Genomic DNA, 19,144 nt, shown 5'->3' with positions numbered 1-19,144 from the left:
ACAAACATTGAGAACTTAAATACAAACATTTCAGGCTTGTGGCACGGCAGATCTGTTCAGACCTTACAATATTGCTACACAAGAATTACAAAGGACAGAGATGGGAAAATATAAAAGTAACAACAGTAAAATGTAAATTAATGGAAAGTAATTCAAAAAGTATTGAGTTCCTCTGGAAACTTGAAAATACCTGCTTTGAGTAATGAATTGTATTTTCCATGTAATATTAAATAACTATAAAAAGGGAAGATTTATAACAGTTTGAATTATTGTTGGTTTCCCTCATTTTCATCTGGCTCTAGGTAAGCTCTGATCTCTTCTTACAGTAGCTCTTGCTAATAAATGCAAACGTATGTTGCCTGAAGTCTTGAACCAACTCAAATGATGCTGTTACACTCCTTTCAGCAGCATTTCCTAAGTCAGGTTTGGTGTATGGTGTAGCATTAAGTTCAGAGCACGGGTAGAGAAAGTTCATTTTCAGGCAGAAAACCATGTGGGTTTCAAAATCTCACTGGTTAATCTGCTCCCCAAAACGCAGATAAGTGTGTGCAAACACACACTTATGCAACTGTGTATCCAACTTTAAAATCCCACAAGCTTTATACAAGTGTGAATTAAGAAAAATAATGTATTGGTCAGGATTTAGTGCATTCAAGAAATGCACACTTCAATGGAAGTGCACTTTAAGCATATGGTACAATGTTACGATGTTAAGCTTCTATCCCTGTGGCTGCACTACCACAAAGCACTGAGAAATTCACTAACTGGCATGATGTTTACAGGAGAGCAAACTCTTGGTATGTTTTTGTTTTGGGTTCTCTTCCTTATAACTGTAACATCAAGGCAGCCCAGACTTAGTCTTAAAACTAAACAGGCAATCCCTTTAAAAATCTTTAAGTTTTACACATCCAAATGATGTGAGAGCCAATTTCTAAACAGCATGGCAAGACTACCATACGTCACACTCTATTTTTGACTTTCTTCTGTTCTTCACTCAAACTATGTCTTCTTTTACACAACTGGGAAGCTGTGGAAAGGGTTAAAAAGCATGTTCTGCTCTGGGCAGGAATCTCATCCATGCTATACAGCTGTCTTTTGTCCATATTTACACCATACTTAAATTTGTCTTTCTTAGAACACTAAGCACACTACAAATGTGTCTACCAAACCTTTTACCTAGTTACAAGTCAGTTTTAAACATACACCTCTTTATTTCAGGCTCAAGGTCTTCCAAGAAAAATGACCTGCTCCACTATCAGTTGTGCCCAGGGCAGAGCTGATACATCTCATCAGACACAGTAAGTAACTCAGAATTAGTATTTTTAAGTAATTTGTGGCTTCAATTATGGTCAGATATTTGGCTTAAGCTTTGAAACTGAGAGAATACACAGTAGACTATAGCAGAAGGATGAGAAGAACAATAGGAATATACCTGCACATAACCATATGCAGGCAAGTGTGAAGCTTTAGCATTTTTTTAGCAAAAATATATCTAACGAATAATTATGGTTTCTCATATCATTACTTGCCTACACTCCATCTATTAGTCTACACTGGGCATCACAAAGCAAGTAAGGCATGATTGCAAAGTTGTCCCATTGTATCTGGACAGGTCATAAAAGCTGGGGGAGGACTGAAAAAATAAGAGCTATAAAAGACATAGAACATGCAGCTATTCACTTAGTAAACATATCAGGAACTTCTATATTACATAGTAAAGAAAGAACAGCCTGTAGCATGACTCATAGAAGAGCACTGCAGTGGGAATACTAAAGAAGAGATGATTCATGGTTAGAAAACTGGTATAAGATAATCATTGAATACTTGACTTGACCAGAGCAAGGAGGTTAAACAGAAACAAAGCTGGATGAAAACCAGATGTTTGCTTTTGTGAACAACCCCCAAATTAAGAAGAATAAAAAAAAAATAATTTGGTGCCTGAATTTTTGTTTTTTGTTTAAATATTAAGCACTGGAAAAAATTATTAATTAAGTTGCTTAACAGAAAGTAACTGTGAATAAAAACCCTAATTATATAATTTTTTGATGTTTAAAATCTGAAAAAACCCAAAAAAACTTTTGCTTTTCTAAAGCAAACAGATGGGGAAAAAACCCTAATATTTATATCTCAATAAAAGACATAAAGACTTAAAATATTTTTAGCCCCCACAGCAACAAAAAGTTAAAAGCAGAGACGTTTCTAAGGAAGAAATGGTAACACTTGGTAATTCTTTTGGCAAAGAATTGCTGCTGTATTTCGGGGAGAAACATCCTGCAGATCAGAATGCAGGTTGGTTTAAATCTAATGTAATTAAATCTAATACACTTTCCTTATCATATACATATAAATCCATATAGCAAGAAATTTCTACAACACTCAGTAGTAATTCACAAAATAGGTAAATCTAATAAGGATGAGATTAGAGGACACAATTACCAAAAAGATCTACAGGCTTTACTATACTGTGCTATTTGCTCCAGTGTTCTCTTGTTTTGGTTTGTTTTTTTTTTGGAGTGGTGGGTTTTTTGGTTGGTTGCTTGCTTCCCTCTCTCCCTCCCCTCCCCTGACTATAAAGAACCATTTTCAGACAAACCAGTGTGGAATCTGGGGAAAAGGGAATTCAAAAGACATGAGGGACTACAAAACAAAGTTCCCCATGGTGTGGTACTTACTCAAACATTGTGTTTAACAGATCTTATCAGGGTAAAGCCATTCAGCTTGTTGCCCAATGGTTTACCTCTCACTTTTACATTTTTTAAATTAGGCATTAAGGTTTCCTGCATGGCATCTAAAATCATAGAAGATGATCTCCAAAATAAAGGCCCAGAACTGAAAAAGGTTTAGATATGTTAAACACTATTAATGTCAGTAATAATATTCTTCTTTTTAAAGTGTATGTGTAAAAGAAGAGCTATGTTAACACCACTGAGCAAATCTAGCTACCAAAAGACAACACAAATATTTTGCACTTAACCTTACCTGGCAGGAATCCCCCTTCACATCACTGCAACTCAAAGAAACTGTCTTTGAACTGCTTCTGAATAAAAGCCACACACAGAAAGGTCTGTCAAACTCCTGTTTTGACTGAGGGGGAAGAGAGGATATTCTTTTTTATTTTCAAGTCAGTGTATGATTTTAAGAGTAACACTAATGTCAGGTGAAAAGATTCCAAAATTTCCATATGTTTTCTTCAGTCAATAAAATGATCAAAAATCTTACATAGCTTATTTAATAAGTACTGAAGAAATCAAAAAAGCATAATCCCTCCTCACAATAAGAACATCAAGTTGTCTGACTTTCATAAAGTCAGTAAGCATCTTCTGACTTCAGTGGAGGTATAGAATTCTCAGCACCTGAAAAACTGAGTGCCAGAGCCTTGTGCTCCCAGTCTTACAGTTTTTTCCAGTGTCAGCATCCCATGGAATCGATGCTTTTATATCAAGGGAATGGAGATGATGGTACACAAAAGGAGAAGTTATCTGTTAACCAGTGCACTTTATTATTTTCAAATGTATTTCTATATAGCAGTAGATTTTATAAAGTTAACGGCCTTTGTTTCCAAACAGTGAGTACTGTTCAGGTTCACATGCACTATGCCCTGAAGGGGCATACAGATTAATAACCAAACCAAGCAGATCCTCAATAGCTTGCTGAAGCGCTATGCTGATTTGGGTGCATTAAAGCTGGCATGAGTAGGCACTTGAGGAAGTCACAGAATCACAGAATAGTTAGGGTTGGAAAAGACCTTAAGATCATCTAGTTCCAACCCCCCTGCCATCACATTCTGTGTAAGACCCTCTGAAAGGTAAGAAATACAGAGCAGTCCAGTCAGGTCTTACTCAGTGTGAATGGTAGAGTAAGTAAAAATAAAGTGTATTATTAAATCACTTAGAGCAAGCAGCTGTTATAAAAGTTGAGCAAGTGATTTCTGTTACAAATCTGTGATTTGTACCCTATGGAAAAAGATGTCTCAAAGTAGTACCATATAATCACAAGCACTGGAATGTAAAGAGGCCAAAAATAAATTGATAGTTGTCCTGCAGGAACAATGCTATCTACACTGATTGACGAGCTTTCACCACTGCTTCTTGTCTTGAAAAAAAACGCAGAACCCATACTGTGCACAGTTCCAGCAATAATAATTCCACATCTAACAGTTAATTACATATCCTATTAATTTAGAATCAATATTAATTTTATAGTTTTAGAGAAGGTGCTAGGAAACAGCAAATAGTGGTTGCCATTTAACAGTTACATAGCTGAAACACACAGACCCATGGGAAGGGAAGGGGTTCATCTGACAGCACACAGTTCTTTCCAATTACATCAACACGAAAAATCATGCATCAAGATTATGTGCTGTATATGATCTTTTCTTTATTTCCTCCGAAGTTAAAATCCAGTGGATATTAGCTATTTAAACCCTTAAAGCTGCAAGTAAAAATGGGAAAATGTAATGTCCAACATTCCTGCATCCTGCCTTGGAAATTTCCAAGAGCGGTCGGAACTCTAGTGCAGGCAGCGGGCGGGCTGCCATGGAAACAGTGCTGGAAACAGGGCGTTCCCTTTGAACTAAAGCTCTTGCACAGAAAGCCTCCATCGCTTTCTGCCAGCTTCAAACAGCCCTCATGCAACCAAGGTCTCTAACATGATGAGGTTGAAACACAGAGGAACAGATGTTACCACCAGATGTAGTTGCAATGAAGCCCTGCTGCAGGAGATAAACTATTCTCTTGTACCTTCGATCTGAAGTAATCTAAAACCAGTTATTTGGCATCAAGACTATAATACAAGTATATGAACAGCAGGGTGGCAGTAAAGCAGGAGAGTATCAGATGGTAGGTGGACTATACAAGTGCTCATCAGTTTTGTATTAGAATTCTGCATCAACCTCACAGCACAGGGCAACAGTTACAGAACAGCAGAGATCAAGTCTTGAGTACTTAACTCTGTGCCTCTGTCAGTTACCTTTGCACCCCAAACTCCACCTGCTCAGACTTAAAAAGTTTACATATCATTTTCTAAAAGGAGAATTTACATTAATTTCCCTGAGACAGATGTTTTGCTTCCTCCTGAGTCATGGTTGTTTCTCCCTCAACTCTATATGGGGTGATATATTCTAATGCTTTACTGAGTTAAAAAGGTTAATCTCTTTAACTAATATTTATTCTATGAATACAACTAAAAATGAATAAAAAATGGTTTGTATAATAACTAAAAGACAGAGCACATGATATACAAGGTACATGTTTCAGGAAGGTTATGGAATATGGTGGCTAGTTTACATCGGTCATTCCTCATTCCACAGGTGTCAGAAGTCAGAAATTCGATAACAATGTTATTTTCATTTATAAGTCATGACAAAGAGAGGGAAAAGCCATGAAAATATTTATCTACCTGTATTTCGTTGGAAGTGATTCTAAGTAAGTTGTAGAGCGCTTAAAGATAAGATGCATTTAAATTTGTGGCACTTGCCTTCCATCAGCCTGATGATGACATTTTGTTGAATACAATGTTGAAACAAAACCAATTCATTATTAAAGAAATGAGACGTCATCTAAACACGAATGTTATACTGGCTTCAGTCCTCAAAACATTAATGTATGCCAGGATATAATTTTAAGAAAAAAAATATATTACTTATTTAAAAAATAATCCCTTTTATATACTTTTAATGTTCTTTTTTTCCATTACTGCATGTGATTTTTCTGTGAAGACTATATCCAAAATAATTAAGACAAGTGAAACAGCTTCTGATGCATACTCATTTCAAGCAATTCTTCAGTCATACTTTCATTTCAGCTTAGAAACGTTCTGGATAAATGTAAAGCATGTGAGTGGAGACTCCTTAGGGCCATTCATATAATCTCTTCAGAATTCCACAAGGAAACCCTGCAGGACCTCCAAGTCTTTTAAATTACACCACTGTGATTTAAAGCTGGTGTCTGTAAGCCAGTAATGATGTATATGCAACTCTTTCCAGAAGTATCATCATCATACTGAAAGCAGAAAACAAAAAGTGAGATAGGAATGAGCTAACTATAAACTTCACATTTAAAACAAAAATATAAAGCCCAACAATCAGTTGAGAAGCTTAAATGACTAGGATATAGGACAATCTGTATTGTATCCTATTGCTATGGAAGATGTTGCTTAGAAACAAACCAGAACATACAAGAACCTCCAAACAAATTACCTGAAAGTCTGCTGGGATGAATATGTATATTCACATGTATATGAAAAAAGCAAAATCCATACTTCTCTGTTTAAATATTTAAAATGAGAAAAATCACTGCTACCTGGGGTGGCAAGTCTGAATAAACTAAACCTTACATTCCAAGTATCCTGCAAAATTGTATACCTTAAGCCTATTAACTGTGTTTTCTAAATCTGCAAATATTTCTCAGCTTAGTACAGGCTTCTCATTTTTTAAAAACTAATCTGCATTTCCTCAAATACGACCATCAGTCAAGCAGCGTTCTGTCCAGGCGCTCAGGAACTTGCATTCAAATTCTGCATCTACTACAGTCTTGCTTTGTGATAATTTGGAGCACATTACACTGATGACAGATGATTGCCAGCCAAGCCCTCTTGAGAAGTTATTACCTCCATTTTCCATGCCTTTCCCAGGCACAGTAGAGCCAGCAACAAAAAGCATACCCAAGCAGATCCTCCAACTCATGAGATTAAACATTAATTCACAACACTGAGGAAGGTGGATTTACACCAATTTGCCTGATTGCAAACTGGGGTGTAAGCAATGGCATGGTGTCAACTCTTGCTATGTAGACAACAGCATCAGATTTCTGCAGATAATTGCTCAGATTGCTTACAGTGACTGCAAAGTTGCTGCATTAGAAGGACTTTACATTAAGAAGGCTGAGGTACATACATGTTTTGTTGGATGCACTGTGAGAGGAAAAGAGAAACCTCCAGCATAGCAACAAAACAGACAGTGGTTTCAGAGCATGTTTCATAACTTACTGTGATCTAAGACAGGATTACTGACAAAGACAATGCTCTCTTCCTCCTTCCAACCCCAGTGGCTTCAGTTGCATCAATGCTGGCAAAGATGCAGCATGTCAGGTCAGTGCTCTGATCTGGCTGAACACCAGCACCAATAAACAGTCTTCAGTAATACCTGTCCCCTGATCCTACTCACTTCAAGGTGGCACAGTTACTGATGCCAGCACAAGAAAAAGACATGGTTGTGCTGGATGGGACTACACCTACTTTTGACAGCAGCAGTCGTAATCCTCACCTTTTATAAAACCTTTCACAAATCTTGTAGTTGCCATAGCAAGTTTCCTTAGAACTCCTGGTTAGCCACTGTATCCTCTAATTATAATATACTATAATATAATATGTATGCAGATTATATACAAAATCAAATTAATACACAGTGGCCTTGGTTTATCGAAGTAATTAAGCATGTATTTATTATAATGGTATTACCAAACATTTATTAGTCATTTAAGTGCTACACTGAAGAAGAAAATTTTGTGGAGTAAGTGCTGTTTTACTTGTAAGACATACAATTATCCTACTGTCATTAAGGATGCTGTTTATGGTAGATACATAAAGTTAAGAATTTTAACACAGCCTCACAGTTTCAGTGTATGAATTTACAGTGCTTCCTCTATTAAATAAGAGTATGGGAAGAATAGTCTTTTTTTTCCAGTGTTTTTCTTATCATCTGTGTCTCAAGAAACATACCCAATAGACTGCCACTGGTAAAGGGTCATAAAAACATCTCTAAACATCATGTAGTAAAATTAAAAACTTAAACCAAACCAAAACAAAAAAACCCAAAACAAAACAAACCACCAAACAAAAAACCTCCAAACAACAAACCCCAACCAAACCCAGCAACCTAGCAGCAGAATCTTTAAGTCTAACATACCACCGCAGGAGAGCAGCAGAGGTCAAGAGTATCACCAATACTCAACATGCCAGCAATAGTAGGAAATCTGTTAAATAAACAATTCTCATACAACATTGATTTGATTACAAGGAAGGAAGGGAAGAAATCCTTCCTGACTAAATCTGGTAATCTGTTAACCAGACAGCGTGAAGACATTTCCAGCAACACCTGAGAAATCCCTGTGCTTCACTCATTCTACCATGTATCCTGTTCCCGGCACTTGCCAGTCTCCAGTTCCTCACAAACCAGTAAAATTAAAAAGCAGCACAAATCCAGGAAAGGAATTACATTTCAATGTGGAAAAAAAAAAAAATTCCTTCTTGATTAGGGGTTTTTCCTTACAGTTTTCATGCTCTAACTCTGAAGCTCAGATATATGAAAACCATGGTGCAAACAAACTGGGATCCAGTCTCCTTTTAAATCGCATCTTAGATAACACCATAATGATTTGTTTCACCAATGTAATACTGTGTTTTCAAGAGTTCTGTTGGGCCATGCACTCTTGCAGAAGCTCATCAATCTTTATATTAAACCAATTTAGGATACAAGGCAAGACTTTCTAAAATTCACTCCTCAGTCAGAAACTTTCTAAACTGCAGCCTAAACACATTCCCAATTGCTAATATACATACTGTTGACAATACTCTTTCTTACTAACTGTATGCACAGGGATGTCCTGATTCATTTAAGGCTTTTCACTTGAATTTTCTAAATGTTTTGGTGACTTACTTGACATTAGAAGTCAATGCTACAGAAATTTCTGACAAAACTGTTTAGTGAGCACCGTACAGTTAGCCTCAGAGCCCAAAAGTGGGTTTTGTTCCTTGCTTATCAAAATTACCTTTTGGATGAAACAGATAAAAGAACGAACTGATTTCATAGAACAGGTCAAATGTGATAGTAATATATGAGTTGTTTACAAGAAGGTAGGGTAATTAAGAGGATTTCCTCCTGTGCTATAGGATTCTATAACGTATATCTTCTAAGAGTATTCATTAGCCTAAGCAAAGGAAAACAGTCATCCTTGTAATCTTAATATTCCAATGTCCTTAATATCAATTTGCTGAAGACAGTGTCAGGATTTGCTTTTCCATCAAAAGGCTTTCCTTATAAAAAATACTAAGTAAAAAAGAACTGCACCTAACAATTCTCCTAAGGTACACGTTGCTGATATAAGCACACTGCACTCTCTCAGGGTATTTAGGTTTATGAAACTTGTGCAAAACACATTATGAAGCAAAGACTGGAGCACCTTCTGATTTACTTGACTTCTATGTGCTCCATCCATTGCCAACAGAATTGCATTTTTATCCATTCACAGATGGTATTGTTCAGTATTTTTGTGTCCTAACAAAAAAAAGGTTGATGATTAAGGTGCATAATCAGTCACTTCCTTGTTTAAATTAAAGGAGAAAGAGAGCAGGGGTGAAAAAAAAGTGAGAGAATACCACAAGCTAATTTTGAACATACTGTTCTGGAAAATAATGCTATTCATAGTGTTATTTAAATAGGATGAAATTAAACAACTACAGTCAGATTTTTAAAAATCTAAAGAATACCTGAGCTACATATTAATGACATTATAAACTGAAAAGGTGAAACTCTGTTCTAGTCTCTCTAGAGGCAAATCCTGCAGATTTGCAGTGTTTTCAATAATTCATTCTATATACTACAAGAAAGAAGATGCTTGCTTTTTCTGAGCTTTAGAAAGAGAAAAGGCTGGAAGAGGAGATCCTGTAGTCATTCATACTCTCAAAAAGAGGTTCTTTATTTTAATTACTAGGTTGCCAAACTTAGGAGCAATACAAGGATAAGCAATATTTGCTGGGGAAAAGTGGAAATGGAGAACAGGTACTAGAACAGAGAAAAGGAAGCAAAGATAGTGATTGTGGGGAAAAATCACATCTTCTTTTATGCACTGAATAATTTAAATTCTAAAATACTCATTAATTTACACTGGAAGAGTGTCCCGTAATTGCAGGGTTTTTGGTACTTTGACAGACCATCATTACTGTAATGTACATTCTTGCATCCACTTTCTACATAACTGACATACTAAAAGAAGACTGAAGATAACGGTTACTGTGGTTACTTATTAGCCCACCTACACTACCCACCATGCTAGGTTTTACATGTCTTTCTCCTTTTATTTCTTAGTAGCTTATGTTAGGGTTTGTTTTTCTCTACAGCATTCTCCACAACAGTATGCATACTCCTCTTTCCCTCTCAACTTCCTCACCTTCTCTCTTTGCTCCTGAAGCCCCACAGAGCTTCAGAGGTAGCAGCAGCAGCAGGTTTAACTGGGCCTGTTTAAAGCTGCAAGGCAAACTCCATGAAAAAGCAGCCCCAGTAGGCCTCTTCTCTGCAATCATATTGTCTTTCAGTCAGTACTTTCCTGCTGTAAAGGGAGAATTGTTATGCTCCCAGACACAGCCACATACATCAACACTCAGCTTACTATGTATCTTCCCAATCAAGGAGAAACCTTTAGGATCAGTACACTATATAAAAATGAGTGGTTTCTCTAGCCCTGCTATAGAGCTAAGTAAAGGGGCTTTAAAAATAAATTGTCAGGTACTGAATTCAACAATGAAATGTGCTTTTTGCTATTTTAAACATTAAGATCCAAATTTAAAAAAAACAAACCCCACCAAAATCCAGCACTTAAATTCTGAGAAAGGCATGATCTCATGTACACAAGGGAAAACCAGCAGTCTTGCCACAACACCAAGGAAGAAATCTCTGAATCACCAGTGAATCCAGAGAAATCTGCAGTAAAAGCCACGGCAGAGTGTAGCAAAAGGAAAGCAGGAATTTTGCTACTACAAATACAGGTTGTTTCTGATACAGAAGTTGGAGTTTGAGTCTTGAACTGCCAAGAGCCCTGTATGTTAACATGCACCAGTTAACAAACCGGGCTGAGCAGGGCTGGCAGTTGACCTCAGGAGGCCTCTTCCTTCTCGGTACCACAGGCCAGCTGGAAGAATACTGCCAGCTAGGAGTAAGGCAACTCCCCTGCCTCAGCACTATTAGCACCACAGTCCAGCAAGTACTACTGTAAATCAATCTGGTGTAGTACCATTTGTCAGCTTTAAATAACGCTCCAAATATCCTCAGACTATTGCTGTTTTACAAACTACTGCTTGTGCATTATATCAATTTAATGCCCAGTCTGAACCCAACCATTTAAGGAGGCACAGTGTAATTTGCAAAGCGTGTATCTGGAACGCAGAATCAAATCCAATTTAAAGTATGAGGCGAGAAGGGGATTCTAGAGAAGGACGGTAGCTGAGAAAAGCACTGTTGGAAATGAGGCAGTAATCTACAACTAAAGTTTTGTGGGGTTTTATTTTTAATAGTGTCATATTTAACATTAATTTCATTATATTTATTGCAGTAGTGACATTTTGAAGCACTTTGTGCAGTATTTGCAGGACGATTTCAGAGCACTTCATGAGGTCAGCACTAGGTGCTACTCCAACAAGACACTACAGTTTCTATCAAGCTGATATCACCGTTGCTTTAACAGGCTCAGGTAAATTCTAAATTTAGCTTTGAGACATTTTTTAAGACGAAGACCAACATCTCATTTAATGTACAAAGCCTATCCCTGACACTGAGCATTTCATCGCAGATGCTGGTGAACTGTCTGTGCCTGGCACTTGTGCCCCCAACCCAGCAAGTGACTGACCTTCCTTGAGACTCTTCTGGCTGTTCACCTCAAGGCATTCTTTCTCCTTCAGCGGCTTAGCATCTCCCGCCGGTAAGATCTCGGAAAAGCCCTGTTGCTGCTTCTTAGAGCTATCGATCATGATGACAATCCTTTAGAATGGCAACATCCAGCAAAAAATCCGCCCCGGTCTGTGAGCAGCAGCGCGCCGCTCTCGCTCCCTCCGCTCAGCACGGAGCCGCCGCCGGCATCCCCCAGCAGCTCTGCGGAGCGGCGCTGCCTGCCACAAGTCCCGATCCCGCCTCTTTTCCCAGGCAACCACTCCCCCTCTGCCTTCAGCTACGCTCGCTTCCTCTGCACAGTCGTGTTTCGATACGCAGCTTGATGGTCAATCATCTGACAAAGAATGAGGCAAGCAGTTAAAAATAAATCCAGCCGTTGCTGAAGGAGCAGCATTCGCTGATACCTAAGACCAGCTACCGCCGAGGACTCTTTCCATGTTTCCCCTTCCTTCTCCCTGCCCCCACTGCTCTGAACACTGCTGCAGGCAGCAGAAACACTTGATCTTCGCCTGACTGGCACATTCATTGCTCATTAAGTTTCACCAATAACCAAAGCTGCACATTGGCATTTTAAAGATATGCTGGAGAACAGTTCCCCTGCCCCAGCCCCAGGTCTTGTTTCAGAGACGTTTAACTAGCAGCGGCAAGTGGGAAAACCACTGGTTATTGCCACGTCTTTCCTTGCAATGTAAGACTGATTCTCTTCCTTGTTATAAACAATCCAAATAAATAGATAAAGAAATAATTGTATTTTATTATTCTCCCTTTTGCCTTACAGTTACGCATTTCATTATTCCCAGCAGTTTCAGGAGTATTTCCTCCCACAGCTTCTAATCTGTCACTCTCTCCTGCGTATCCCATTTATCTTACATGAGTCATCAACCTCAGCATCAACTTGGAAGATTTTGGGGTAATGAATCCCCTCTAATTAGCTGGCATTGGCCATGAGAGAACAGCAGACACTAGTTGGCAAGTCACGTACTTAAAGAAAATAAACTATACATAAATAAGCAGTCACTACCTGTCACACAAGTGACTCTAGCAGGTGCATTTTCCCTTCGCTTTGGTCTAAAAACGCTATCATGATATGTATTTTCAACACTCCTACTTCATGTTTTAAATCCTTCAGCTTGAAATTATAAAGGACATCTCCAATCAGAAAACTTACTTTACTTTACAGCACCAGATTTGAAAAGATCTACATACAATAACAAACCCCTATGTAGAACTTTTAATAGTAAATTAAATAATAAAATCATCTTGCCTCCTTAGCTCTTCCCACAAGACAATCCTTCAACACCAACGCTTCACCTTAACAGTGTGCTCTCAGGCAAGCAGTTGATACCATGCGGTGTGGGGCTGTGTGACACAGCCAGAAAGGCTTGAAAGATTCCCCCTGTCTTCACACTTCTGGCAGAAGGGGGAATCTACATATACTAGGAGCTGCAGATTAAAGGAGGTGTGCGTTTACTAAGCCATATCAACTTCTTGACACCTAAGGAGCTGAAAATACAGGCAAAAGGAAAACTCTTGCAGCATAAGTGATAGTAGTTCTAGCCATTCCTATCTGTCTACAGTGCTTTATATAAATTAACAGTGCGAGTGCTCAAGTCAATGCCAGATCACTGCAAGAGCAGCTAGGTGCCAGCAGTTCAAGCCTCCATGAGTGTTTCTTACCTGTTCAGAAAGATGAGCTTTAGTAACATGGAGCTCCTCTTTTTCAAGGGTACCCATTCCATAGCAGAATTTACAGAAAAAAAAATGCTTATGCTTCAGCCTCTTGGAGCTAAGCCTATTATTTTGCTTCAAGTTCACCTCCCAGTTCAATACATGCAGATTAATTCTTGAAATGCCTATAAGAAGTTTGATTAACAGTAATTTACAAATAACTTCGTGAAAAAAAGCAGGGATCACGGAATTTATGGAAAATAAGAATAAGAAATTTTTTGTGCAGACTGGAAGAGATGGTCAAAATGATGCTGTTTATTTTCCATGTAACCAAATATTGTAGTTACCAATAAATGCTATGCAATATTGAATGGCTGGGCTGGAGGCAGACATAACACTGGAGAGTTATGTCTGCCTCTGCTGGAAGCAGACATAATATGGAGAGGAAGAAAAGATACCTTGGAAGAAGAAAATGGTTTTTGTTCAGAGGCACGTGGACCTGCTTGAGCCAGTCCAGAGGAGGCCACGGAGATGCTGCGAGGGCTGGAGCAGCTCTGCTCTGGAAACAGGCTGAGAGAGATGGGCTTGTTCAGCCTGGAGAAGAGAAGGCTCCTTAAGGGGAGACCTTAGAGCAGCTCCCAGTGCCTGAAGGGGCTAAAGGACAGCTGAAGAGGAGCTTTGGACAAAGGCCTGTCAGGACAGGCCAAAGGGGAAATGGCTTTAATATGACACTAAGGCTTCAAATTAAAAAATAACCTGTTAGAAAGGTCTACAATTCTGGGGCAGTTTCACAGGCACCTGAGGCATCTCATCACTGCTGACTGCGTAGCTGTAGTTTCAGCACTGTAACATGGGAAAAGTGCATGGGTTTATGAGCGACTTACATTCCTAAGAACTGCACTAGAAGGAACAAACACTGTCACCTGGTTAGCACGTCCACATACTAAATTCATCAGCTAACAAGACTCAGTTATTCAAAGGTGTCTTCCAAACATGAGCAGGTCCCATGTGGATCAAGGCAAAGTGCTGCCTCATGATCCCCAGAACCACCCCACCAGCCATTTAACAGCTCCCTGTTCCCTGCTAAATGAAATTAATTTATAACTCTCCTAGAATGGTTCACGTCTGTTCTTACCTTTGGCTGCTAATGCACAATACCTACTTCTCAGATTTACTTAGGCACTTTCAAATCTGACAGCAATTCTTAAAGCTCTTGCAAAACAGCAGAAGCCCTGTCATCAGCCAACAACACCAAGTTGACACTTTAAGCACACATCTTATGTTTGGATAGTATTCTTTAAAAACAGGAAGTGCTTAATAAATATTCCCCAAAATCACAATGTACAGGAGGAAACAACACAGCGACACTGCTTGCATTGTCTGCCCTCAGAATAGACCTGTTATCTGTTTAAGTATCAGGGATCTGGTGAGTGAGATCACTAACAGTGAGTAACTTCACAACCTCATCAAACGTGAAGTAACTAAGCAACGATTGCTTTAACAGTACATTCCAGCTCTTCTCATCATATGGAGCTCATTTCCCTGCAATCCCATAAAAACAAAACCAACCACCCCTCCCCCCCCCAGGAAAAAAACCCAAACCTAACAATACAAAAGAAAGGAAAAGAAAAATAATAGCCTTCAGTATTTAGTTTATTTCACTACCACAAGATTTTGAAAAGGGGAAAACAGACATTTATTTCATCTTGGCTTTATGCACACCATGATAAGATTTCTTGGTCCGTGATACTGTGTTAGGATAATCCCGTTCTTGATCATGGTATAATCATAGGAAAAGAGTGCTCTTACTACACAAGCTAAGGAATTAATTTAGATAGTTCCTGTTACAGTTTATTCTATTAGTTCTTTAAGCAGTAAGAATGTCACCTCAAACTGTTAACTTAAGGGGTTCTGGTCTGGGTTTTTTTATTTGTTCCCCTTCCTCCTCTGTCCCCAGCTGCCACTTACAATAGATTGCTATTCTGCTTTCTTGTTCTGGTTTTTCTATAACAGTACATAAATTCTTTGCTTTGAACACTAAAGACACAGCAATTCAGCAGTAAGTCTCACACAGACCATCTTATCTGTGCACATGTGTTTAACTGCACATACATTTATATAATTTCTTAAAGGGCAGTATTTGGTCATCTACAGTGCTACTTATGATTTGCAAAATGTGCATATACCAAGTACTGCACAGTGATTACCAGCTCTGTTTGCACTATGCTACCTTCTTGGCATGACTGTATCACCAGCTAACATTTCAACAACAACACACACATCTAGGGTTTGCTTCTAACACTTTAAAACAATTATACAGTGGAATTTAATTTTAACTCAACATTCTTTTCTAGCTATGCATTTTGTTATCCACAAGGAATTTCAGGGAAAAAGAAGTCACAGTAAGACATTTTGATCGAGAGATCTCTTGAAAGGAAAACATACATATCTCCTGTAATCACTCAAATGCCAAGCCCCCCAACAGGATCTTTTCATACATACCAGATGCCTTGAATTGAGTCGGTCACAGGTCATATCTCCCATGCTAATCTCTTCACAATAAGCAGATAATTAAAAAAAAATAATAATCTATAAATCAAACTAAAATGATGGAATGTTTGTTTATAAGTTTACCAAACGGAATGACCCTGCTGGAATTCTTTCATGTAGCCTGTGAAAATGTCAGAATATATTCCATTTAAGAGGTCACAGTCCCTAGAGAGCTCTGAGTTTTGGCCTGTATGTCTTTTCACATGCTTTAATATTTGAAAATCGTTCCTTGTAGACACTGACTGATGCCCTGGGAATGCTCGGATTGTGGGAACTGGCAGTACCAATGACAAAGACATACTTAATGGGAAATCAGTACCTACTCAGTTTGCTCTCTCCTCTCATAACAGATAAGACAACATTCAAATATTTACAGGAAGACCAAAAGAATCCACACATTGAAAGACATTTGTTTTTTTCTTCTGACACTGTTAAAAAAAAAAACCCAACAAACAAAACCACCCCAAAACAAACTCCCCAAATCCCACAGCACCCTCTCCCCCTGCCCAAAGAGACAACTAGATATTAATTGCGACATGCTGTGTGTTCTTACAAAGGATTATTTAGTAGAATATTTGCACCGTATGTTCCATAGACTATTAAAACCTTAAAGCAAAGACAGGTCACAGAATCACTGTGGTTGGAAGCAGCCTCCTGAGATGCCCAAGCCCAGCCACTGCTCAAGCAGGGTCAGCTGGAACAGGTGGCCTACGGCTGTGTGCACTCAGAGCTTTAGGATCTCCATGGATGCAGATTCCACAACCTCCCTGGGCAACCACTCTACACGCACACTTTGTATATACATTATACTATATACACAAACACACATTTCTATTGTAAACTTACATAAATTGTATACTTCTATAACTAGATAAGCCTTTTAGAATACGCTTTCAGGTTTTTGGTTTTGTGGATTTTTTTGGTGGGGGGGGATGGAGGTGGTGTTAATCAGAATATCTGACTGCTGTTTTCAGATCTCACTGCTTTCAGTTTAGTGACTATGAAACTGTTGAATTTAAGTTCACATTTCCAGTTATTTTCTCTGCCAATCTATTACTTAAATCAGAACTTAAGCTTTCAATTTGTTGTTCTCTAGTGTTGCACTAGCCATCTTTTCTCCACTTCATCTTTCCTAACCCTCACAAGAAAATAACTTCTAAACAGAGTAATCTACCTATGTACCATTTGGAGAGGAAAAAATACACCTAATCACAGATCTTAATGACTGGGGAAAAGAAAGCCCTTTCATACACAGATACAAGGAGAATGTCTCAAATTTCACCTGATTCCCTAGTATAAAATTTGCAGCTCCAAATGTATTAACTGCACAGAGGATTAAGAATTTGTTCAGAAGCCATAAAGCTATGCCAAGAATGCATATTATCAGTGCTACATAATGAGGGAGTGGAAGGTAAGAGATAACAGGCAAACTAATACACCCATGACTCTTCTACATGCCAGAAAAATACCCTTGGCTCATCAAATTTATTTCAGTAGCATCATTAGGTTAAGTGTGATGTACATTTCATTCAGTTATTTTGAGAACTGTCTGTCTCCCAGCTGGCTCGACCAGTGCCTCAGAAAGACTCAATATACACCATTTGGAACATGTATTTTTGGTTTGGTTTGGTTTTTTTTGAGGTTGGGAGTTTTCTGGTTTGGGGGTGTGTGTGGGTGGTGTTGCATCTTCCCCTTAATTCGCTACAGCTCCCCACAAGCTTCAGTGGCCCCACAGGAAGCTGTCATTCTCAGCTGACCTTCAGTGCCTTAAGGTCTTTGCTCCCAAGTGGTGTTGTTCTTATGCAGCCAGAGGCACTAATTTCTTCGGGCTAATTTTCTCATTGAAATTTTACCTGTCTTGCTTTTACTTTAAGATGTTCACTGTCTCAAGGCTTTTTTCCTGACAAAATAGCCAAGATTCTTAGCTCTCAGTTATCTCAGTTGTGCTGCAGAATATTAGCTGCTAGCCACAAACTTGGCAAGATCTAGCAGACAGCCATGGTAGGCACATTACAACCTTGTATACCCTCCTCCAGTACAAAATATACAACCTCAAACCAAATCAGAATGCTCTGGTTCTGGGTTTAGAGAAGCAGATACCCATTAGCTGGTACAAAATTGGCTCCCCACACAATGTGCAAACAGGCACACTCACAACCTGAAATGATTTATAGCCAAGACAAAGAGCTGAAGCGGGCCTACGGAGTGCTAAAGGACAGTCCAGGGTATACACAGGAGCTAACCACACTCTCATCTGTGGATGACAACTGCACAGGAGTCGTGTACATGTCTCTGTTTCAGAAACTAGTAGCCATGAGATTCTGGCACAGTAGGATAGACAAGCCACTGCAAAGCCAAGAGAGGCTGCTGTAAGACACAGAAGCCAGGATCTTTTCATTTTAAATGTCCCTGGAAACAACTATGATTGCCTGGCTCCTGACACCCAGACCTTCACACCTGCCTCTACCAGCCAAAGTTACACGCTCACCAATTCTGGGAAAGTTCTAATTCAGCTTTCAAAAAGCTTTACTCATGCAGTGCTTCCTTTCTTTGATGGTATCTGCATGTGCAATCCCTTTCCACCCATTGGCTCTGAAACAGCAGGTTGGAAGGCTGCAAGCAGCATCATTCCCATCCACCCTCCTGCAGGCAGCAGCAGGCAGCCTATCCTTCCCTCCTTCCTCCCTTGCCACCTTCTGGCTCTCAGACAGAAGCTTGTGAAACTGGTGCGGTGCGTGGGTAGCATATTGTTCTGACTAGTACTTTAGCTGTGCCAATGCTGCCTGCTACTCTGTCATTCTTCCTCCACTGCAGTCTAACTAAGCAACACCTAGTCATCAATCTCCCTCCTGCTCCCAAAGAAGAGCTTCATCTGTGTCACTTCCCCCTCGGCGACCATCCTGCCTAAGGACACAGCATCTTCATTAAGAAAGCAAATATTGTGTATATAACTTAGTGTCCTTCAGGCAGGGATGCAAACCCAGAGCATCTCAAGGCCATGGCATTCTATTTCCCAATCTTCATTTCTGTGAGGAGCCCAACTGCTCACATGATGAAGATGGGCTATACACCAGTACTGGCCATCAAACTGCCAGAATCACGGGCCTGTCTTTGCTGTCCACTCAGCGGGTCACAAGTGTGAAAAGCAGAACCCATGGAAAGGCAACTTCTGCTTTTTGGCAACTGGAACAAGAGCTGGTCTCCAGAGAACAGGCATGGTAATATGCTGCAATGAACAGGGCATGAGTTCACATGATCAGTGCATTCCAG

At 39.2% G+C, this 19,144-nt stretch overlaps 1 protein-coding gene across 6 annotated transcripts in view; it reads right to left on the bottom strand.

Annotated features, from left to right (window-relative positions):
* The window catches only part of MRTFB (myocardin related transcription factor B), a 78,444-nt gene that overhangs the window by 33,703 nt on the left and 25,597 nt on the right, over positions 1-19,144 (bottom strand). The window contains exon 1 of one of the 6 annotated variants that reach the window (XM_061376096.1): positions 11,616-11,976. The exons of 4 other annotated variants lie outside the window; for them this stretch is intronic. In XM_061376096.1, the coding sequence (XP_061232080.1) occupies positions 11,616-11,736 (121 nt within the window). In that variant the 5' untranslated portion in view covers positions 11,737-11,976. Of the gene's footprint in view, positions 1-11,615; positions 11,977-19,144 lie in introns of those variants that run through there. One more of the 6 variants, XM_061376095.1, reaches the window with a different exon arrangement.

This window comes from Neopsephotus bourkii, unplaced genomic scaffold (genome assembly GCF_033783945.1).
Source record: "Neopsephotus bourkii isolate Nb327-2 ecotype Australia unplaced genomic scaffold, CSIRO-AGI_Nbou_v1 NB_1706, whole genome shotgun sequence".
Classification (NCBI taxonomy): Eukaryota; Metazoa; Chordata; class Aves; order Psittaciformes; family Psittacidae; genus Neopsephotus; species Neopsephotus bourkii.
This window is presented reverse-complemented; position numbering and strand designations above follow the sequence as displayed.